The sequence below is a fragment of the Ambystoma mexicanum genome, chromosome 11 (genome assembly GCF_040938575.1).
Source record: "Ambystoma mexicanum isolate Mex_15411 chromosome 11, UKY_AmexF1_1, whole genome shotgun sequence".
Lineage (NCBI taxonomy): Eukaryota > Metazoa > Chordata > Amphibia > Caudata > Ambystomatidae > Ambystoma > Ambystoma mexicanum.
In genome coordinates, this window is record NC_090934.1 from 20,344,381 (window position 1) to 20,368,327 (window position 23,947).

General features: G+C 47.7%; 1 protein-coding gene across 1 annotated transcript in view; it reads right to left on the bottom strand.

The window, feature by feature from the left end:
* Window positions 1–23,947, bottom strand: part of NDUFS5 (NADH:ubiquinone oxidoreductase subunit S5) — a 127,400-nt gene that overhangs the window by 86,986 nt on the left and 16,467 nt on the right. The window contains exon 2 of the mRNA XM_069622436.1: window positions 21,497–21,714. Within this exon, the coding sequence (XP_069478537.1) occupies window positions 21,497–21,712 (216 nt within the window). The 5' untranslated portion in view covers window positions 21,713–21,714. The remainder of the gene's footprint in view (window positions 1–21,496; window positions 21,715–23,947) is intronic.

Sequence of the window (23,947 nt, forward strand, 5' to 3'; positions counted from 1 at the left end):
CTGGTTCAGTCCTAGAAAAATGGGGACAAGGAGGGGCTGGTCAAACTTTATGTCTGGAATGTACAGATGCTAAGGATCAAACATATATTGAGGTATTGTAGGGGGACGTGGAACGCCAGGGTGAAGTTCTTGGCAGCTTTTGTTAGTTCCCAGGATCGTCTCGTCAAATTGTTTCTGGGAACGAATGATCTCATGCCATGAGACTGGATTAACCCTGAATGTTCTGAGAGTCCTACAGGAGACTGGGTTCATTGTGTATAAAACTGGGTCCCACCCCTTCCTGACAAGTAAAATTGATTCTGTTCTCCAACGCTTACTGGAGATACTCTGTAGATACTCTGCATTTATGGGACAACATTTTATTTCTGCTCATCGTTAACAAGGCCTCCTTTTGTTTCCAAGAATGTATGAATGCCTTAGGATGTTTATTTCTTTTTAATTATGTATTAGAGTCAATGAACTGATTTAATGTTTTTTTTATGCTTGTCAATGTGTAAAAAAACAAATTTTGGTTAAAACACAATAAAAATTAAAAAAAATAAAAATAAAAAGGACTCCCGACAGGACTCTGCAAGGCACCGTGTAAATGGATGAGAAAACAAAAAGTCTGGTGAACAAAGAGTATCACTGGATACAAAGTATCAGAGCAAAGTATCCAGTGGAAGAACGCGGAGCTTCAGGATGGAAACGCAAATCAGAAGCACTGGCGTGCCGCCTGTGTTGGATTTTATAATTACACCCAGATGTTCATAGAACGTCTGCATCATGTGACGTTAAGCACAACACCCTTGGCATGGACGCTGTCTCCAAGGCAACCTTCCGTGTAATCTCCAACGCAAGTAAAACGGTATCCAGTCATTGCATCGAATACAAAGCATTGAATGCCAAAAGCATCGAAAAAAATGCTTCTAAAAAAAGCATTGAATACATTTTTTCAAAGGTAAAGGTTTCATTTTAATTATGATGGGTTTTAAGGGGTAGAAAACAGGGGTTGGGGTGGACCCCAACCCCCATTAAAAAAATAAAATGCATTAAATGCTTTTCTCATTGCTTTTTTTTTATAGATGCTTTGGCATTCGATGCAATCACTATAAACCAGTAAAACAGTCTGGCTGCCGTCCTATGCGCAAACTGTGTTTCAGCTCTGTTAGAGACAATCTGGCAGAACCAGATGTAGCAGGCATGACACCCGCAGCTGGTTTCCTCTCCGCCTCTTTGCTGCTCGCTTCCAGAACACCAGTTCCTTGCAAGTCGGGGATCCCCTGCAGGACACAGCCATGCAGCCTCCCTGTTGCGGTGTCTCCCACGGCTGCTCCCTGCACTACTCAATGTCCCACCTTTTATACACCTGCAGCAAATTCACAGACTGCAGGTGTGTGGTCAATGCAGCCTATCTGACCTTCCATTAGCCAATTATTTGGACATGCCCGTCCTTTAGCTCTTGTGTGAGTGGATCCTAAAGGGACAGGGTCTCTTTTCTTATTCCTTTTAATGGCCTGAAGGGGAAGTGTAGGTGTTTGCATGGGGCTAGAATCACAATAGCCCACAAAAGCAGAGGGGGTGTAAGGGAGGTCAGTTTCAGGAAAATGGGAATACAATGTCTTGCCTGTCAGCTCTCCTGCCCCAATCCCCGAACACCCTCCACTCAGATGATCCTCCTCGCTTGTCCACCCCCAGGGTGGGGGGATCCAAAATTGATGACCTTTCCCTGGCCACCTGAGCAGAGGATCCCCGGGGAGTAGGCATGGGAGTACCGCCAAGTTTCTCACACAGCTGCAGCCCTCTTCTCGGTCTTACCCACCCGTATTCCGTTTCCCATCTGGCACTATGATCGACCTGTTTGCCCCCTCAAACGATCATCAGCTTTGTTCCAGTCATCTGTCCTGAGCTCCTTAAAACGCTCTCCCACAGGACACTCCTCTGCTTCCTTCAAGTCTGCAACTGTCCTACCACTTTTGAAGAAACCTTCTGCCGATCGCCCGTTTACCTTGTACGCAGGAGTAGGAAGAAGGAAATTATTAACAGCAGATCAAAGCAGCACCTGGGTATATGGCCCTCACCTAGTAAGCAGGACCAACCTGTGGGGAGCCAGGAGCTCTTCTATAATGCAAGACAAATGTAACTCCCACCTGAGATGCAAACTACAACTTTGCGTCCTTTAGGTATGACCCAGTAGGACTGAATGTCTACTAGAATGTGTCCTAATGCTCAATTCAACACATTTCCAAACACACATAGTTAACATCACTTGAGTATGTTTGCATGGCACTAGTTCACCATAGAACCCAAATATAGCACCTGGTAGCCGTTGATGACAAGCCCACTAGGCTATTTCAAGCCCACTAGGCTATAGCAAAGAGCTAAATAGACCCGTTAACCCATTATTCAAAAAGGTCCTTGCGTGGGTGGTCTTCAGTACATTGACAATAATGGCTTTGGGTCGACTTTAATTTGGCTTCCCGAGTAAGCACTCCACTGAGACTGCACTCATGCAGGTCTCCAACTTTCTCACTAATGCTCATCACCCAAAACTCTTGTATATGGACCTCCATGCAAGGTTGGAAATTGCCGGGAGCCATTTAGCTCCCGCTTGTAGCCTAGAAGAGCCTGGTTAGCTTGAAAACAAGTACCAGGAGCTACTTTTGACTACCCATGCCAAATGAAGCCATACAAACATATCTACCTGACATTATCTCTGTGTTTGAGACAATGTGTAAAAAGAAGCATTAGCACACATGTAGGGGAGAGTGAACTCCCGTTTGGTTGTGCATAATAATAATAATAATTTGACATTTATATAGCGCTACGAACCCTCAGGTATCTGAGCGCTGCTTATTATTACCCACGTGTGTGGTGCTCATTTATCGACCTCGGAAGGATGAAAGGCTGAGTTTGGCCCCGCCAGGATTTGAACCTGCGTTAGCAGGCTCTGCACGGGTGTCAAAGCGAGCGAGCGCTCTACTCGCTGTGCCACTTGACCGGCTCAGCTGGATAAACGGTTGTAACATGGACGTTAGATAAGTGATTCGCTAGTACAAGCTCCTGGTTTCCAAAAGAGAGCTCCTCCTTACTGGATGCTGACTGATACTCAGGAGCTGCTCTTAGCTCCTGCTGATCAAATCCTTATTGAGATACCTGTCCCTAACGCTTTTGACACTGGACTACTCCTTTCTCTCCTCCTGACTTTCGCTAATCTGTTGTAGTCTAGCTCTCCTCCTCTAGAATGTAGATCCTTTATAATCTTCTAGAACTCACAATCTCTGCAGTCTACCCGTTTGTGCCCCCCCCACCCCCCAAGGATCAGTACTTACACCTTTGCTCGTCACCATCTATACCTCTGCCCGCTCCCCATCTCCTTCCCATCTGACCTTCACCCAAGGATGGCAACCTTGGGCCCCTCAGTGACACCCAACTGCAATTCATCACTACCACTGCCTCTCAATACATGGAAAATATGTCAATTTGTTTTACTAATCACTCTACAAAAACACAATCCCCAAATGTGTACACTTAACTACTACTCCTGCCTTCTCAGTGGCCTTCCTCCCTCTAGAAAAAAGTATTCAACTTTGCTTCCCACAATCTGTACAACCTAGCCAGATCATCCCCCCACTTCTACCTTCCGACAACATGCTGGTTGGCTCTCCATGCAAAACTGCCCCCTTTTGAAGTTCCATCTCCCAGTGTGCAAAGCTATCCAATATCTTGCTCGGCTTTACCTGGCAGAAAGCATCTCAGTCTTCTCACCACCTCGTTCCATTTGTTCCTCCTCTGCACTCTACCTCACTGTCGCCTGCCCCCAGAGCCTTTTCTCGCTTTTGTTCCTTCTCCCTACTCTGCCTGTTCCATTGGAACCAGCTACACATCACAAAAACCACCACAAACGTGGGTCTCTTTAGCACTAGCTTAAACCTCATCTACTAAACAGAGGGAATAGTCTTCCCCCAGCCTCCCCACCTGCCCCACCACTCCCACCAGTGATGTGAACTAATGTCATTTGGTATATTTGTACAGTACTCTTCAGTTTGAAGCACTCACCCCATTAGATTAAGATACCTTTGAAAGTCTTTAGTTTCGTTCCCTCATCCCACTTTGTTCACATTCGCATGAACTGGATTCCCACACGTTCTTGTCTTTATTCTACTGTACAGACACCTTTCTGGGGAATGTCTGTGCCATCTGTAAGTGTGCCATTAAGTCATTTTTTTTTAATCAAAATTGACATTTCTGTTCATCACAGAAATACCAACACCCACCGTTTTCATGAAATTACATGACTCAATGTCCCTACTCGAATGGGGGATTATCCAAAGTGCTCACAGATTTATTTTCGGAATGGGTGTTGTACTTCTACTGTTGGGCAATCCTTAATCGTCAGTTAGATGACCCAAATCCTAGATTTGCATTGCACCCATCGTTATGTTGAATTTAACTTCTAAACTACATTTTGTTGATGTAGGTCGGACACATCATGCACAGTAATAGATGCTACTTTTTGTAACCCCCTCATTCCGCATCTCTAGACTATATTTGATGTTTATTCAAGATAAATGGTCATCTTACGTATCAAAATCCACTATTCTGCTGACGATTATTTCAGATCATGCACTGGTTCATAAAATACTAAACCAGCTATTAGAGGCTGTTTGAATTTAGCCAGACGTGAATATGTGGGCTTCCCTCAACCACTGGTAGAAGACGGAAGAATCCGGGGCTATAAATAGTTTGCCTAAAAGCTTATTAGCTATTACCGGGGATTCACTCAAAGCATACAATAGGGTGTCAATGTATATACAGGCAGTCTCAAATTTAAATGGTTAAAAGTCTTTGATTGGATTTGCTGGCTGAAATTGCATCCCTAGAACAGCTACATAGGTGTACAGCAGTGACTTGGTAAAGCTAGAAGGCAATTTAAAAGTAGAAAATATCAAACGATTTTCAGCATTAAAACCATCTTTGTTTTGAAGACTACGTTGGGCAGACCAAATGGATGGTCACATCAAGCCAAACAACAAATATTACACAAGATATCAGAACAAGTGATTGCACATTAGTAAATGGTGAATGGGAAATAAACTATTGAGGGTACAGGTTTTGGAAGCCCTACTGCTTGCAACTATTGTAAACAGGAGAATCATTATAAAAAGACAATGCCACAACACACTTTCCAACCTATGCCCCCAGACATGTCCCAGTTCACGAATCCAGGTCCACCAGCATGTATGTCAGACAACACAGCACCCCTATTGCCACACGGGATTGCTAGGCGAGCCTGGGAGATGATTACCTCATCCAAAGTCCCCCCCCCCCCCCGGACCCCCGATGCCCATTGATCAAGACGGGCCCAATGTGTTGTGTTACAGGAGGGAAGTCGGTCTCATGTCTTACAGATACTAGAGCTAATAGGTCCGCTATATCAGCTTAGGGATCAAAATAAGGATTTGACTAGCAGGAAGCAGCGCCTGGGAGTCCGACATTACAAAGCAAGCAGCAGGTACCCCTGGGAAACCAGGAGCTGTAACATACCATTCTGCAAATGTAACGCCCATATAAGATATGCTTTGGATGTATTCTAGATGTGTCCCAAAGCTTATTTATACACATTTCCATTTCAATGTGGAGTCCCATCTTCATCTGTTAATTTGCTAGGATGCAATCTCTTGTGGAAATTGAATTAAAGCATATACTGAACCTCCAGACCTCAGACATCCAGTACAAGAAGCACTCACTGAAGTATCATCCCAGGTCCGAGATTGTCTACGGTCATCAAAAGAAAGCAAAGTAGGATACATTCACAAAGCCGAACCAGTCCAAATGGGGTGGACCCTTCAAGCGATTACGAAGGATTCCCCAGTAGCAGTTACACCCAAAAGCAGAAGGGATTGTCCTAGTAATTCAATCATTATAACACCAACAAAAATAATCCCAACAAGCAGCCTTAGTAATAATTGCTGCTCCCAGAGAAGCAGTCCTGGTAAAACACTTATTGTTAACCCCTTTTCCAATGTTCTCAAGCGTAGTACCTCCATTGAAAAGATATTCCTGTACATCTTAAGAAACAATGAGCACCCCAAAATAGGCCGTACATTAAAGTTGTAGAGAATGGTCCAGAAAAAAGGGAATATCGCATTCAACCACCCCTCCATATTAGTCCAGCTGCAATCCTTATCATGGGATTAGAGAACGAGAACCGTGAAGGTCTCCATGAAGACCAAAACTCCAATACCTTTCTCAACCACCTTATGCGACGATAGACGTGCCTGATTCGGAATGGTTTCACCATCCAAGAATTCCTGAGAGCCGATCAATTATCCTTTTCAGTCGGACGTTGACATGCTGGGAAGAGTTAGTTCAATAACCTGCAGATCAATATCCATTAAGAAAGCCCATCTGCACTCTTCGAATTCCAGATAATGTTGCACGATCGGCTGCACATCCACACATCGCCTCAAGGGAGCTTGGAATTCATCTGGATGAGGCGGATCTAATGGCTTTCTGGGATCTCAAAGCAGAGGCCTTGACGGATATAAAAAACAGAGAAATGCAATACATACCGCAACTCCTATATATGGTGGGTATGAATGTTTCACCTCTTGTTGATGGGTTGTTCCTTACAGGGTTCAATGGGTCACATATTTCCATTATGCACAATAATCATTCAATGTTAGACCACACTTAAAAGAAAAATAGAAAGATCCTTTCGGGTGAAGTTTCCACATACAAATGCCTTTTGGCTTTCTGTGAAGGGGATCACTTAACTAATTTGGAAGTCGGTTGGAAAAAAATGGTGTACACTTCAAAGTTGCTATTTACTAACGTACAGAATGAAAAAAGAACAAACACGCATGAGAGAAAATGCCGAATTCGGCAGCGTAAAAGAAAACCTAAAACCAGACGGGGACTGGGGGTTGCGGGGGTGTCTCCTGCTCCCCTTTGACATTAAGAGCCAAAGAAAGATTTAAAAACATAAACAGACCCTGCAGTGGAAGTTCTGTACCTCAATGGGGAGGTGGAACTCACGTCGCAGGCAAGGAGCCGTGGTATTGCAGAGGAAGCACAGGTAAGGGTGTGCCAAGAGGTATGTTTTAAGGCTAGGGGGTTTGAGGGATAGCAGGTGGGGGTCATGTACATTATAAAAAGGCATTTGTGATTTTTAAATTCGAAATTTTCCTTAACGAAATAATCATGTAAATCCCCAGTTTTGAGGCCTGTTACACACATATTGCTATTTTCCACTAGGAAGACGAGAATCATTACCTACAGACTGGAACCAAGTCCAGTCTTCTGTTGGAATTTGATGTTCTCAAAACTTTGTTTGGCAGAAAAAATGCTGTACATAAAAAAGGGGGGCAAATACTTGGAGTATTACATATGCTCGTTTCTAGCAAAATAAGTCTTCAGAACTTTGCTTAATGGGTCTTGAATATTGTGGAGAAAATGACATTATCACATAAGGGGATTAATACTACAAATGAATTAACACTGTAGGAGGGGGTGGTCTAGCCACTGTAAGACTCTGAAGGGACCTGAGATAAGAGAAGGGGCTGCTGGCAATCACAGGTGGGGGGAATGAGTGTGGTGGACAGGGAGGACCAAGGGACTAGTCCGGGAAAGGAAGCTTAAGGGCAAGTGTTGGGGGGACTGGTAGGAGGGGGTGGTCTAGCCACTGTAAGACTCTGAAGGGACCTGAGATAAGAGAAGGGGCTGCTGGCAATCACAGGTGAACGAACGATGTTCAGATCGAGGTAGCTTTAGTAGGCTTCTAGTTTTATTTTTGATTGTTTGATCAATCATGCGCAATAAGTTTGTGCGTGGCCTGGGTTTAATCTTGCTCTGCCCACCGGGCACCAAAGGACTTGAACGTACTTTTGCAGCCTGCAATTATGTGTAAATTGTGTATTGTTTGACTGTCATAGTGATGAGTATCACATTTAGAACTGTATTATTGCTTCCTCAAATTAATGCAAAAATATTGATGATAAAAAAGCATTTTAAATAAATGTATTCATTCCGTACACAACAGTAAGAGTGAAAAGGCGTTTTCCCCCTGCTTCACTCACTTGGGGCTACAACTAGTGGCCACCGCACCTTGGCTGACCACCATTGAAGATCCCGCGAGGGACATCTTTCACCTCACCTCTGTGGCTCTCTGCATCTCCACTATCTATTCTAACTGTTACTCTATCACCCATCACTCTTCTCTCACTTCTGGAAGAAAAATGTTTACGAAAGATCTATTGACCTCTAATCCTGGCCTACCTATTGCTGACACCTATGTTTGTTCTCCCATCTGATCTCTACCCTCTGCCCTTTTTCTTCTTCTTCACCCATTAAAGGCGGCACTAGATGGGAAGTACTCTTAGCATACTTCTCATCTTCTAGGTGCATCATTAATATCTATCACAATGGCACGGTCATGGCCCAGTGTCCTCAACCCAATCTTTTTCTCCAAAGCCGGCGTCTGCCAGCCCTCATCAACTTCCTACCTTCTTCCTCTCTCTCTGTACCTATTTCACCACCTCCGATGGGTGTACCACCACCCCTGTAACCCTCTTCGGAAAACCTTCAAAAAGGTGGTAATCGGCTTCACTTAGCCAGTCTGAATGCTTAATCTGCTGTCAAACATTCTTCTGACATCTGCCTATTTTTTGAAGACTTTGATCTTGACGTCCTCGCTCCCACCAAGCTCTGTCACTGCTTTTTACTCCCTCTTTCCTGATGGATACAAGATCCTCTCCAAGCCTCGGCCCAACCAATCTGGTGGTGAAGTAGTCCCGATCTTCCCTGAGTGGCTCCCCATCCCCTCATACCCACCCAGCTCTTCTCCTCCTTTGAAAGTCTGGTCTGCAAGCTTGGTGTCTCTCAAACTCTCTCACCCATGCCACTATATACATGCCCTCTTGGCCCTGTGTCGCCTTCCTGTCGGAGTGGGCTGACTTTACTTCCTCTCTTCTGACTTCTACCTCTAAACTCCTCCCCCTTGGCGACTTCAACACACAGGAATCAGAAAGTAGAACAGAAACGCTTATATTGGCCTTGTGGCAATCCTACCGTGCAAGTGCATGACTAGGTGGTAAGTGCAAGGGGGAGAGGGGTAGAGGGAGAAGGGCAGCAGTGGGGTACCACCAAGGGTGGGGGCGGGCAAGTGGTGGGTGGGCCAAGGCAGCAAGTGCCAGGGGAAAGGAGTGCAGGGGGAATGAGTGTGGTGGACAGGGAGGACCAAGGGACTAGTCCGGGAAAGGAAGCTTAAGGGCAAGTGTTGGGGGGACTGGTAGGAGGGGGTGGTCTAGCCACTGTAAGACTCTGAAGGGACCAAGCCTCAGTCACAGCCGCAGATGGAGAGCTAGCATGGGAGGAGAAGAGGGAAGTAAGAGCAGAAAAGTAAGGTCGTGAGAAGGTTCCGGAACTTAAGATGATCTGGCTCAAGTCTGAGGGGGTGGTGGGGCGGGGTCGTTCCAGAGGGAGGAGCCAGACGAGGAAAGGGGTCTACCTCCCACTCTCTGCTTGGAGAAACGGTTGACCTGCAGGGAGTTGGAGCCAGAAGAGTAAATGACTCTGGTTCAGAGGTATTAAGGGAGGGAAAGCTGGATGTAAAGAGGTCCCAGGCCCCGGATAGCCTTGTGGATGATGCAAAGGGTCTTGGACTTGATCCTTGCGGTCACCGGGAGACAGTGGAGAGATTTTAGAGATGGAGAGATGCGGTCCCTGGGCTGGAGGTCAAGGATAAGCCTCACAGTTCTATTCTGGATTAGTTGAAGGGGGCAAAGGGAGGAAAGAGGCAGGTTGAGGAAGAGGCTGTTGCAGTAGTGAAGCCTAGAGAACCAGGGCTCTGGAGACATTGAGCTTCTGGTGGAAGGTGAAGAAAGTTACCCCCCCGCCCCCTAAGGGGATGCAACTGAAAATTGGCAAAGTCCATGACATGTGGAAAGAAAGAGAAGAGTCAAAGATGATCCCAAGGATTTTTGACTCATATGTGGGCGAGGTGAGGGGACACAGGGAGTCAGGTCAGAGAGTGGGGGGCAGAGGTAGCAAGGAGCAGGCGTCCTAATGAGAAGGATTTCCACCCCCACCCTCTCTCTCCTTCTCACCCATCACAATGTAGGAGGTCTCTAGAGTAGTCCGCTCTATGAAGGTCTCACCCAAACAGGTGTCTCCCTGTTCTTCCAGAACCATTAAGGACAACATCTCCGCCCTCGCTTCGTCTCAATTCTGCAACCACTCCTTTGCCTCTGGCCCTTTCCCTTCCTCCCTCAAGCACTCCCTTGTGCACCCAGTCCTAAAAAAGCCTTCAGCCGACCCCTCATGTCCGGCACAACTACCGCCCTATCTCTATTACACCCTTTCTTGGGAAATTCCTGGAGAAGCTGGTCTTCCCCTTGAGCTTGTTGGTTGTTTACATGACCATCATTCTGCATTCCGAGCATTAAGAGGCACGGAAACTGCTCTCCTGAACACCTGTTAAGAACTGCTCGCAGACTCTGACTAACTCTTGCGGTTCTCATTCTCCTTGACCTCTCTTCCGCCTTTGACATGGTCAATCATTCTATTCTCAAAGTGGGTCCAAGATACCCAAGAAACAAATCGGACCTTGTATTTGATCTCTTGGAAGATAGTGGATTGTGCTGTGCCAGCATAATCACTTATTTACTTTGGATAATTGTGTGTGAAAGTAGCTAGAACAAGGAGTGTAGTATTATACATAGTGGTGGTACAGGACTAAGGGGGCAACTAAGACATAATGACTTCAGCAATAATAAGTACGGTGACGAATCTGAGGAGGTCGTCACTTCTATCCTAATGGGAGACCTTTCCCATGGGGCAAGGGGTAGTCCTCCTGGGGTGGTGCAACGAGGGAGTAACCCCCTGATGGGACTAGAGAAGACTAACTTCAAAGCAATGCGGTACACCCCTGCGGAAGTATCTTAGCCCCCCCCCTTCAATATTTAATCCTTTGCTATAACCGATATCCGTTATGGTCCGTTATATCCGTTATGGTCAGATAAGTCAAATCTATGAAAATAAAAAAAGAAGTCTGTTAGATGAGACTTTAGGACATGTACTGAGAAGAAGAGTCAAGAGTCCAAGGATCATCATGGCGAAACAGAATGAGCATTCTAGCTGCTCAAGGACTGAGACCAAGATTAAAAAAGCAGGATGAGCATTTAGTTTCCCAATGAACGTGATTGGCCCATAGCAACTCCCTTTCCGAATGCTGGAGTTTAAATGTCAGACAGCTGGGATGTATAGGATAAACAATCCTGCGAGGAGAAACCCTGGCCAGCCGAGTCGCAGCTAGCGCAGGACGAGAGCCAGCAGGAGGGAAGCCGAGAACAGAAAAGAAGAATGCAAGCAAAGTCCCAGAAGCCAGGACGGTTGGAGTCTGTGCCGTCAGGAACCCCCAGGCCCCTCGAGCACTGGCCAAGTGCCCAGCAGATAGGGCGCACTGTCAAAAAAAGAAAACGTCCGGGAAGACGCTGCCAACTGCAACAAAGCCCTGAACGCGATCAGAGCCTCCAGAGAAGCTGTTGCTGCTCAGGAAATGCTGGTACCTTCCAGTTGGAAGCAAACAGGTACGCGGGTTAACAGAGTGGTAAAGGAGGTCCAAGGGAGCGAAAGGGTGAGGACGGAGGCCACAGAAAGAGGATCTGGAACCCTGGGAACCACATTCATTTGAAGTACAAAGACAAAAGTCAATCCGAACTTTGTGAGTCTGGGACTTGCACCCATATGAGAAAGTAAAACAAACTATACTAAATATTGCAAGTCTGGGACCTGCACCCAAAGAGAGAAAGCATATCTTGGAACAGTTACTTGGCAGGAGAGTAAACCAAGCAACTGAACATTACGAGTCTGGGATCCCTCATCCCCCAAAGAGAGACAGTCCACGAGAGTCTACCAAGTCAAATTGAATGTTGCGAGTCTGGGACCAGTGCCCAAATAAGATGTTTGCTGAAAGGTTAACTGCTTGACAGGGGAGTATACCAAACAGTTATATTGTGAGTCTGGGACTCACTCAAATTAAAAGAGGAGAGCACAGTGCAACAAATCCTATATTTGGCAAAGGGAACGTGCCAGGATGTAGAGAGGAAGGGGGTAGATTAAGGAAGAGGCTGTTGCATTAGTCCAGGCTGGAGAGTACCAGAGCTCTACAGACATTGAGCATCTGGGGCAAAGTTAGGAAAGGAAGGATTTCCTTTGAGGAGGTGGAGTTGAAAGTGGGCCTTCTTGGCAATGTCCTCGATGTGAGGGTGGAAGGAAAGAGGAGTCGAAGAGGACTCCTGGGTTTCTGGCTTCTAATGAAGGGGAGAGAGCCCATAGAGGGTGGCCAGAGTGTAGGGAGGAAAGAGGGAGCAGGAGTCCCAATGGAAAGGATCTCAGTCTTTTGAAATGATAGAAGTCATTTATAAACGTGCCTGTACACAAGTGTTACTAGGCGCGACAAGACTCAGAAGGGTGGATAGAAGGTGGACAAAACTACCATCTGTGTGTCATTCAGATCACGCAAGTGCAGGGCGAGGGACGGGGTGAAGTGCCACGGGGAGGCAAGAGTGCAAACTAACTATTAAGTGCAACTGGGAAGGGCTCATAAGTGTAGAGGGTCAGAGGACTGTAGGGATGCAGATACAGTCCCTTAAGCGATTGGGAGGCCCGGAGGCAGTGCAAGGGCAACCGGTCGGGCAGGAGCCTGGTCCCATAAATTCAGTGGGTGGCCAGGTAACAAGTATGACCGGCAGACAGGGACATCAGCAAGGGAGAGGGAAAGCAGAAACGAAAATGGAGGTCTTGAGTTGCTTCCGGAACCTTAGGTAGTCCTGCTCAAGTTTGAGAGGGGCAAGGAGACTGTTCCAGAGGGACTCTCCAGCCGAGGACAGATCTACCCCCCCCCCCACTCTCTCCCTGGAGAATTGTCTGACTCTCAGAGTTGGAGGTGGATGAGCGGAGGGCTCGAGAAGGGAGATAGTTAAGTAGAGAAAGTTGTATGCAGTGTCGTGCCCAGACCCAGAAAGTCTTGTGGACGATGCAGAGGGTCTTCAACTTGATGCTCGCAGCCACAGGGAGCCAGTGGAGAGATTTCAGGGCTGGATAGATACGATCCCTGGGCTCGAGGCCAAGGACAAGTCTCCCAGTCTTGTTCTGGGTATGTTGTAGAGGGCGAAGAGCAGAGGCAGGCAGATTTAGAAAGAGGCTGTTGCACCCTGCCTAGAGAGGACCAGGGCTCTGGAGACATTGAGCTTCTGGGGGAAAGTGAGAAAAGGAAGAATACTACCGATGAGGTTAAGCTGATAATGTGACTTCTTTGAGACGTTAGAGATGTGTGGAGAAAAGGAGGGGGTGGAGTCGAAAGTTGGACCCCAAGGTTCTTAGTCTCACTGGAATGAGCAGGTAGAGGGCCCAGGGTGGGCGGCGAGAGTGAGAGGGAAGGCGGGAACAGGAGTCCCAATGGGGAGGAGCTCAGTCTTACTGGCATTAAGGCAGAGATCGTTAGAGGCACACCATACCTGAATAGCGGACAGAATTTGGCATGAGAGAAGGAGAAGTAGAGGCTGAGGGGAGCCTGAAGGAGAGCAGGGTGTCATCTGCATAACACTGAAAGTTAGAGAATAAGGTAGAGATGCGGTGGGCCAGAGGTTTCAGGTAGTGGTTAAATAGCCAGGGAGAGAGGTTAGACCCCTGGGGAACACCACAAGTAGAAAGATAGAGGGATAGAAGAAAGGAGGGATAGACGAAAGGAAAGACCCATATTGGACCTGGGTGGGTCGATCAGTGAGAAAGGAGGTTAACCAGGAAAGGGCCTGGCCGGAGATATCCAAGTTGTCTTTGAGTCAATTGAGCAGAACGGCGTGGTTAAGCGTGTCGAAAGCAGAGGATAGGTCAAGGAGAAAGAGGACAGAAGGAAGGTTGAAGAGCAAGTCTTCACGGGTGTGCAGGAGAGCAGTTTCCGTGTTTCTGGATGCTCTGAAGCCAGACTGGTGGTCATGGAGACAACCAACGGATTTAGTATGTGGATTAAGCTGGGAGATGGTCAGCTTTTCCAGGAGTTTGACCAGGAAAGGAGCGATGGAGATCGGGTGATAGTTTGACGGAGAGGAAGGGTTGGCAGAAGTGTTCTTAATTAGGGAGTGATATAAGGGTGGGGGTGGGGGGGGGAGGTTCCAGTGGCAAAAAAGGGATTGCAGAAATTGGCCAAGGCTGGAGCAAGGGTGTCAATGTGGTCCTTGCTGTTTCTAGAGGAGCAGGGGACCAGCTGCTTTGACAAGACTTTCATAGATGGGACATGTCTAGAAACATCTTCAGGAGTGAACATGGGAAAGGAAGAGGCAAAACGGTCGGAGAGGGGCCTGGAAAGGGAGAGGAAGATGAGGTAGAGGAAGAGAGTGTGGACAGGAAGTCCTGAGTTTTAGTGGTGAAATTAGATGCCAAGTCTGTGCAGAGGGCCTGGGATGAACAGGAGAGGTAGAGACAGCAGCAGTATTGGCCAACTACTTGCAGAGTTTGAGAAGTTCGGCTGAGTTGTTAGAGGCTGCCGAGATGCAAATCTTGCTGGCGTCGAGGCAGAGATCATTGGAGACACACCAAGACTGAAAGGCAGATAGGCAGTCAGGAATGACAGAGGAAGTAGAGGATCAGAGGGAAGTTTGAGGAAGAGTTGTGGGTAATCTGCATAACACTGGAAGTAAGAGAAGAAAGTGGAAATTAGGTGTGTAGGTGGAGCAAGATAGATGTTAAAGAGCCAGGGGGAAGGTCAGAGCCCTGGGGAACGCCACAAGTGGAGATTGAGGTGGGAGAGGAGAAAGAGCCCAGGATAACCTGGGGAGGAATGGTCAGTGCGGAAGGAGATCAGCCAGTCCAGTGCCCGCATCAAGATACCAAGGGTATCGCAGAGCCGTTTGATAAGGATGGAGTGGTTGATCATATCAAATGCAGAGGAGAGATCAAGGAGGATGAGGACAGCAGGGGAGGTGGAGTCCAGAGATGCCAGCAGTTCTTCACAGGTGTACAAGAGAGCAGTTTCTGTGCCTCTGGATACTCAGAATCCAGATTGATGGTTGTGTATGCAACCGACAAGCTCAGTGTGCTGGGTTAGTAGAGGAAGACAAGCTTCTCCAAGAGTTTCCCCCATGTAAAGGGGTGATAGAGATGGGCCGGTAGTTAGCCGGACACGAGGGGTCGGCGGAAGGTTTTTTCAGAAGAGGGCACGCAAGAGAGTGCTTGTGGGAAGAGGTGAAAGACCCAGTGGCTAGAGAGATTGCAGAAATCAGCAAGTGCAGGTGCAAGGGAACCGATATTGTCCTTAATAGTTCTGGAAGAGCAGGGGGAACTGTTTGGAGAAGACCTTCTTAGAGTGGACAAATCTAGGGACCTCATCGAGATGTGATGGGAGAGAAGGAGGAGAGAAAGCAGAGGGAGGTTGGAGGGGAGGGTGAAAAGGAAGAGCGAGTGCTCAGGATGTCCAAAGTTGAGTTTTTGCAGTGAAGTGTGTGGCCAATGCATTGCAGAGGGCCTGAGGGGGAGGAGGCAAGGTGGAGACTGTGGAAGGGTTGGCTAGTTCCGTGCAGATTTGAAAGAGTTCAGCCATGTTGGATGCACCAGAGAGGTAAGCTTGGATGTGGGCCTTATTCTTGGAATGAAAGAGTCGGTATTGCCTTTGGAGAATGGGACGGGCCAGTTTGTTGGATTCCGAGGTGTGGCACTTCTGTTCCGCAGCTCTGTACTTCCGTTTCAGGGCAGCAAGTTCAGAATCATACCAGGTGTTAAGCTTGGTGGCATATTTCAGGCGGGTCCTCATGACTGAGGCAGGAATGTCGAGAGTGTTATGGCAAGATGGAGGTTGCTGAGAGCAGAGGTAGAGTCTGCAGTGGGGGGGCGGGGGGGTGAAGGTGGATGCAAAGGCAGCAGCCGACACTCGTTTCATCAGGTAGATGTCCGTGAATGAGGTTGGCAGAGCTGGAGGAGGTGCGTTCAGACGGCAGAGAGGACCCAGGTGAGAGGAGAGAGTGGTCTGACCAGGAAAGTGGGGTGGTGATTGGGGCGTAGAGAAAAAGATCAGTGTAGATGAAGGCATCAAGAGTGTGTCCAGCCGAGTGGGTGGGTCCACAGGGGAGAATGAAGAGGGAGAGCAGGCCTCGAGAAATCTAAAAAAAAACATGCTAGACCTGCAGATCGAGTAACTTAGTGTATCTACTCAACCTTAGAGAAATGCACTCGCCCCACAAACTTGATGGCAATTTTTATTTTACTGAAAAATCATGGTGCCTGTGGGAAGTAACATTACTACTGCTGTCTACATGCAAAGCAGAGTTGGCCCTGCTGGAGATTTGAAAATGAATTGCCTGCTGGCCTTGTGCAAGAGAAGAGCGGTTAACTTGTGAGGTGTCATGAGAACTTGGGGATTTGCGACACATGCAATCTTTTTGTTCCCTGCAGAGATTATGGGGCAGACATGTAGCACTAAAACTCAAGCACAAACATGGTCCACCTGATATGTAACACACACACACACACACACACACACACACACGGACACACGCGGACCCTTACACAGAACCCAAACCCACAAGACCCCACATGAAATACACACGCTGTCATACAGTACCACAAACTGACAGAGCCATACTGACAAACACACATACACCTAAACTTCAGAAACCTTATGGGACTGGTACATGGAAACAATTCCACAGCAACAACAGGAGCGTAATAAATAATGCAGAGCCTACTTCCTGTTGTGGTCTGCTTTGCAAGCTGAAATGTTTGTCTTATGTGCTGCCAGAATATCAAGGAGAGAAAGCACCTCCAGATCTGGCATCACATCGTAAATACTTCCCTTAGGATGACAAAATCTTTAATATAGACCTCCTTCGTCACATTGATTTTCTGTCGGCCCCATAGGAGAGTTTTTGAAATGACTCAAAATCAATGATAAAAGTGGCTGACCTCAAGAATATATGCCGATTCCCAGAGTAGCAGTCATACAGCTCTGTCAATGCACCTCACTCCTGGCATGGAGCACTCCCTTTCCCCAGTTCTGCAAGCCACACACAAAGCTCTGACCGTGCATTTCAACCATGGCCTGACCCCCAAACCACGAGCTGCATGCATTCTGCTATTCCAGAAATGGGCCATACACCCAGAAATGCCAGTGCACCTCAATACGGACCCACAGCACCCCCTGCTTATCTACTACTCATCTACAACTCAGCGAACTCATTTTAATCATAACCCCGAACACATGCTGCTACCAAACTACAGCTCTGCCAAAGCATCTCGATCCCTACTGTAGCACCCCCCGATATTCTACTGTTGGAACACACATGCAGCTCTGCAAATACACCTCGCCTACAACTGCCCACACTAGTCGAGCACTGGTACCTATACTGAGCTTTCCCAATGTATCTCAATTCTGACCTAAACACCCCTGACATTCCAGGATTAACATGCACACGTGGCTATGTAATCGCACTTAAATCCTGACCTACATATCTCCTGGCCACACACACAGGGGGAGCTATGAGGGGAAAGTGAAAGAGGTGGGGCCGAGAAGAGTAAGCAACCTTGTTTGCCAGCCGGACCCAGATCAGGACAGAGGCGCATCAATGAAGACTATGCAAGCTGAGCACCTCAATTCAGGACAGAGATGCAAACTAACCAACCCCACTAACAATGTCCCTTTCTGCATACACCTCTCAAACTCCAAACCAAAACAACCAAAACCTACAGCACAACAAACCGCACAAACTTCACTCCATTGCAACAACAAAACAAAAACACAGACTCGCACAACAGTACACAACTACCGGCCGCAAACACCCCAGCCAACGGACCCACCGGGCTGAGGCCGCCAACAGCACATCACTGCTCTCTTGCACTTTTCCTGCTTCGACCCACTAACTCAACCCGGCCCCCCTCTTTCAGAGCCGCCAGAGCACCAGGGAACCACTCCGGTGGTGATAGTGCGCGGTACAAATGTCCTTTAACATTAACATAACAATCGTTAATTCTAATAATGAACACTGCCAAGTTCACATTCTGCAGTTGACCTTTTGGTGTTCCCTTGGTTTGGTTAAATGAGGGCAGCTACAATCTCTCCCACCATCCTTGGCCAGTGGCAATAACTGCCAGTAAATTATCACCCTTCACCTGCCCCAGCCTTGATATTCTATATAGGCGAGACGGATAATAGGTGTCACTATCCCCACCCCACCCACATACGTACGTACGTGTAGCTTTTAAGTACACGTACTAGGATAAAAGGATGAAAGACCGACATCTCACGCACCAAAATTAGAACTTGCAGGCCAGCGAACAAAATAGAAAGCTGTAACATTAAAATGATGAATGTAATGCACTGCTGCCACCTAGAGGCTTTCATGGATAGAGCAATGCATTTACTGAAAACAAATGATTTCCAGAAGACGGTCGCCTGCCCGTTCTAGTACTGTAAAATTAACACACAACTATTAAAAAAAATAAAAAGTACCTGCCAATGGGAGCTGACAAGGATATTGCGAGGCCTGGAGAGTGAGGTGCAGAGGTCACAGAAGAGCGCAGACGCCGTGATTGAGGTGTCAAGGTGGATGTTGAAGTCACCCAGGAGAAGGAGTTTAGAGGTAGACGTGAGAAGAGAGGAGGAGAAATCAGCCCATTCAGTGAGGAACAGGGTATTAGAGCCAGGTGGCCTGTAGATAGTGGCAATGGTCAGGGAGGAGGTGGGAGAGATGGCAAGCTTGCATACCAGGCTCTCGAAGGAGGCATATGGCTGGGATGGTATGAGGGACGAAGGGACCAACTCAGGGAAGATCAGGGCAACTCCACCGTCAGCACGGTTAGGGCGAGGCTTGGAGATGATCTTGTAGCCATCAGTGAGAAGGGAGTCAAAAGCAGTGACTGAGCTGGCATTGAACCATGTCTCTATAAGATCGAGGATATCAAGGTCAAGGGGGCGGCACATGTCAGCAGAGTGCTTAATACCAGAGTGAGCATTAAGCGTGGCCAGATGCAGCAGATCGCTGCCTTTGAAGCTATTCTGATGAGGGGGGTAGAGGCGTGGTACACCAGTCGCAGGAGCGGGTCAGAGAGAAAGGAGGAATGAGTAGCAGGTGCAGGAAGGACTTGAGAATCCTGGGCCATTATAGTACCATTAATAATACACCTGGATGATGAGAAGCCCACCAAGAGTACTTCCTCACATCCTCGCCATTAATGGGTGAGGATGCGAGAGGAGAGGGAGCAGAGATAAGATGAGGAGTCCAGAGATCTGCATAGGGGACAGAAAAGAGAATCTGTCTGGAAGTTGCACTGGCATAGGTGTCTGCAATGGGTACACCGGGATTAGGGTCAGGATGTCGTTTTTAAACTTTTTCCTTCCATACTTCACGAGAGAAGGAGTATAGGTGATAGTATAGCAATAAGAATAGATAGGGGAGATGGCGAATGCCATAAGGGTGGCAGAGAGACAAGAATGGAGGATAGAGGACACACTGCACAGGAGGAACACACTAAGCAGGCGGCCTAGTAGCCAAAAAGCGAGAAGACAGATGCAATAGAAACACTAGTACCAAAAATGAGGGTGTAGAGTTGTAAAACGCATCAGGATTCAAATTTACCAAAAAGCACAGAAAAGCATTAAGGAGACAGGACATAGTAAGGCAAGGAAATACAGAGGACTTAGGCACACCTAGGTTCAACAGTTGTGCGAGTCAGTAAGAAGGAACAACAATGTCCAGGACATGACTCGCAGGTATTCTTGGTGGGTGAGCAAAGCTCCAGAGGCACAGGTTCGTGAGGTAGCTGGCTGCATGCAGGTCGGCTGTTACATGAGGCAGAGAGATGGAGGCGTGCAAGGTGCTACAGAGGATATGGTGACGGGAGGGTCCTCCGAGCCCTCCAAGGCCCGGACAGGCACAGACAGGGCCTTAGTGGGGGTCTTGAGTGGGGACCAACATTCACCTGCCGGATCCCCGATTGGTTCCGATATGAGGAGCTGCATCCAAATTGTGGCAGCATCAGGCTGCACACAGACACTACAGTGTCTTCGTCTGGGGCAGCCATCTTGGAATATCGAGATTCCAATTAAGCGTTAGGACCTAGGTGGGCTTTCCAGAAATCACAGAAGGGTCGGTGCAATTTACCAGACCGAGATTCTGTAAATTGGCGTTGGAGGTAGAAAGCTCTTGAATTTTGGAAAAAAAAGCACCCTCCAGATCTGCGCAAAGCCCAAGGAGGCGTACCATATAAAAAGAGAGAAACCCCACAAGAAGGATACTACGTGAAAGGGCAGAGAACCAGACATTGGAATCCTACGGTTTTTAACATTTCTTTTAACCCTGCCTACTTTTTGCCCAAAAGACTGGGAGCTTTTTTGTTGCTTGAAACCAGAAGGAACACGTTTATTTTAAGAAGAGATCACCCTTGCACAGTTAGTTATGTTATTAGTGTTAGGGACAGAAGTAAGCCTTTTGAGACACAACAGGGACTAACTTTATAATTTGGACATTATGAGGAGTTTCATGCATTTTCTTAGAGGCAGGTAAACCCTTCGTAGTTTTAGGGATATAAAAGCATTTTTCCAACCCTCTTTGAAATAATGAAAGTTTATGATTACAAAGATGTCACAACTGTGTTCGGGTCTTACTTCTGACCCCTCACAATACTATTGCCCAACTCACTGATCGCCAACTGACCGACCTCAGAAGGATGAAAGGCTGAGTCAGCCATGCCTGGAATCAAACCCAAGACGGCAAGTTGAATGCACATATGTGAAGCAAGTACTTACCTCGCGGATCTTACTAGCTGGTCGGTCAGGGATACTTACCATGATTTTTCCCATGTTTCCTGGGGACATTCAGGACAGCAGCCTACTTTCAAATGATCAACACATAAATAAGCCTTTATGCGCAATCGTTCAATTAGTCTACAAGCTGCCACTTGCAGTCGCCTATCTTGACGTGCTCCAAGGTGTGGCATATAGGAGGAGTGAATTATAGATTTTCCTCGCAGCCAGTCGGACAGTGTTTCGGATCACATTCCTACTCTATGGATTTTCCATGTTATTTGACCAGAGATCTTAACGGATATCGCTCCAGTGTCCACCAGGAGGACAGGCACACTAAAGTGGTAGCAGAGTACAACCCAACAGCATATGAATCTGTGAATGCCTCTCGATGACGTGGTCAATACATGCAGTATCCAGATACTTTATCTGGATATTAATCAAAAGCAATATCGGCTATTGGAAGTGGAAGCATGTGCCACTATTGGCCAATATCAGAGGCGCTAAATATGAGGCTCAAGACTTCAGGCCGGTGCGAACACAAACAAATCGGGTCAATTGAGATATTGTGAGAGTGAAGTTTGGGAATCTGGTTTTTGCTAGCACATTTTTCTCATACTGACACCTTATAAAATGTTCAGGTAGAGGACCCTTCTGGATAAAGGGATCAAGAAAAGGTTTGGGAATTGATGCTCTAGAGGTCTATGTCACTGCCGGGAAGCTCACCGTCTTGGCTCGGCTCATACACTCCTTGAAATCCTCAAGCTCCAAAGCACATTCCTTCTTGGCGCGTGTCTTTCCAATGCCATGGGCACACTCCACCCACTCCTTCTCAAACACATGGCATAGGGCTGCGCGCTTCCACGGCTGCGTCCCGCTTTGAAGGAGAAGCCACTTGTCGAGGTCGATTCCCAGCCGGCCCTGGAGGTCAAAGAAAGGCATGTCTGAGGGAGAGAAAGCAAGGCCACAAGTTACATGGAAATAATGCGAAGAACCAACAGTCTACTACAATCAATTTTTTAACAATCAATGTGTGACAAAAAAAAAAAGTGCCAGAAGAGGGAAAAGATAAATATATGCTAAGAAAACATTCAGCTGCCACTAGAGGTGTGGCTTCTTTTCTCCACCTGGGGTAATGTATCCACCCCCTGCGAGTCCATCATCAGCCAGGTGGGTTTGTTTAAGCCATCAGCACTCTGCATGTTGGAGCTTGTATGCACATATACTCTTCAGTGAGTTTGCCTTATTTGATTGGACAGGCACTCCCAACACGAGCCAGGTATGAGCTGCATCACCAGAGCCTGAGCACCTAAATGCCAACTACAGGCCCTGTCCCACCATGTCCATCAATGGCAAATCCACTTGGTGCCCATCAGCAGCCCAGATCCCCTAGCCTACAACCATAGTCGTCCTCACTCCAATCCCTCTCTCCCTACCAATGGCCAAGCTGTTCAATACCCATAAGCTACGCAGCCCCTGCCCATCAGCTATTCAGACCCAGCCACCAACTATCAAACAGAGCCCCTTCTGCCCGCATTCTCCTTAGAGGTGCAGGTCCCCTACCATCAACCAGAAACCCCCCCACCGCTCTTCCCTCTCACCCTCAATGTCTGCTAGTGATCCTGCCTTTCTGGAGGGCTGCTCCTTGGCTACCACTCAAGAGGCTTTTGCTAGTTATAGTTCCGAGTGTGTTCCACAAATCATGTTTAATAGTTTGTGTTGCCCAGGTTTAATTTTGCTCTAGTAACCTGGCACCAAGAGACTTGAGGAACAATTTTGCTGCCTGTAATTATGTGCAAATTGTGTGTTCTATGACTATAGTCATGAGCATCATATGTAGATCTGGATTATTACTTGCTCTTATTTATGCAATGGTACAAATTATAAATATGCATGGCAAAGATGTAAAAAAATGCAATATGAAAGTTAAGTGGCAGTGACCAGTGGCACTGTGGCCACTCACATCGATTAGAAGAAAAGCAGCCAGTGCTCCATTATTTAATTTTTACATTTGTATAGCGCACAAACAGCCCATGGGCATCGCAACGCTGTTACTTGCAGGGTACTTAGTTACAGGAAGTACAAAATAAATAAGGGAGGTACAATCAGCCCTCTAGATGAGGTGCGTATCGTGCTTATTTACGCATCTAATTATGGGAAATACGGATGATTTTTGTTTCTACTGCGTACCATGTACGCTGTGTTTATTAATTAAAAAGGGCATACTTTCCACCACTAGATGGCACTGTAGCAAGCTCCTGCCTTGAGGCAGGCAGGCCCTTCCCTTGCCAGTCTGTGTGAGACATGTATCCTAATCCAGGGCTCAACCCACCCCCTCGGCCCTGGAAGACCTTTCCAGAAATGCACGTGTCCTTCTGCTACGTTTTTTCATCTGTAGAGTAAGCTGAGAGAGGAGGCCACAAACGCGGTGACACCAGCCAGGTAAGCAATCCGCCCTTCTGCTGCAGGCGGTTTTCAATTGCATTTTTATTTTCTGTCTGACAGCCCGGACCGCTATCTGATCGGATCTTGCATGGTCCGGGCTGCCAGAGAGAAATAAAACCGCAATTGAAACCAGTTCAAAGTATTTTATTTCTTCCAAAGCAAATCCATCTGCTCGGGTCGGATGATCAACCAACTGCCCGTTTCCCAGAGTCGCAGTCCCCTTGAGACACAGGGGGTGTGACTCTGGGAAACGCGTTTCCTTTGTCATCAGCAGCATAGCCCGCCCCCCACCCTGTGACTCTGTTGCCCCATGCCCCCCGTTACCGTGTCATGCCTCCCCTCCCCCCACCCCCCGTGACTGTCTGTGCCCCGTTACGTGTCATGCCTACCCTCCCTCCCCCTTGACTGTCTGTGCCCCCTTGCCCCAGTTACCGTGTCATGCCTCCCCTCCCTACCCCCACCCCCATGACTGTTTCTGTGCCCCCTTGCCCCCGTTACCATGTCATGCCTCCCCTCCCTCCCCCGTGACTGTCTGTGCCCCCTTGCCCCCGTTACCGTGTCATGCCTCCCCTCCCTCCCCCTGCAACGGTCTGTGCCCCCTTGCCCCCGTTACGTGTCATGCCTGCCCTCCCTCTCCCCCCGCCCCCGTGACTGTCTGTGCCCCCTTGCCCCCCGTTACGTGTCATGCCTGCCCTCCCCCCACCCCCCGTGACTTTCTGTGCCCCCTTGCCC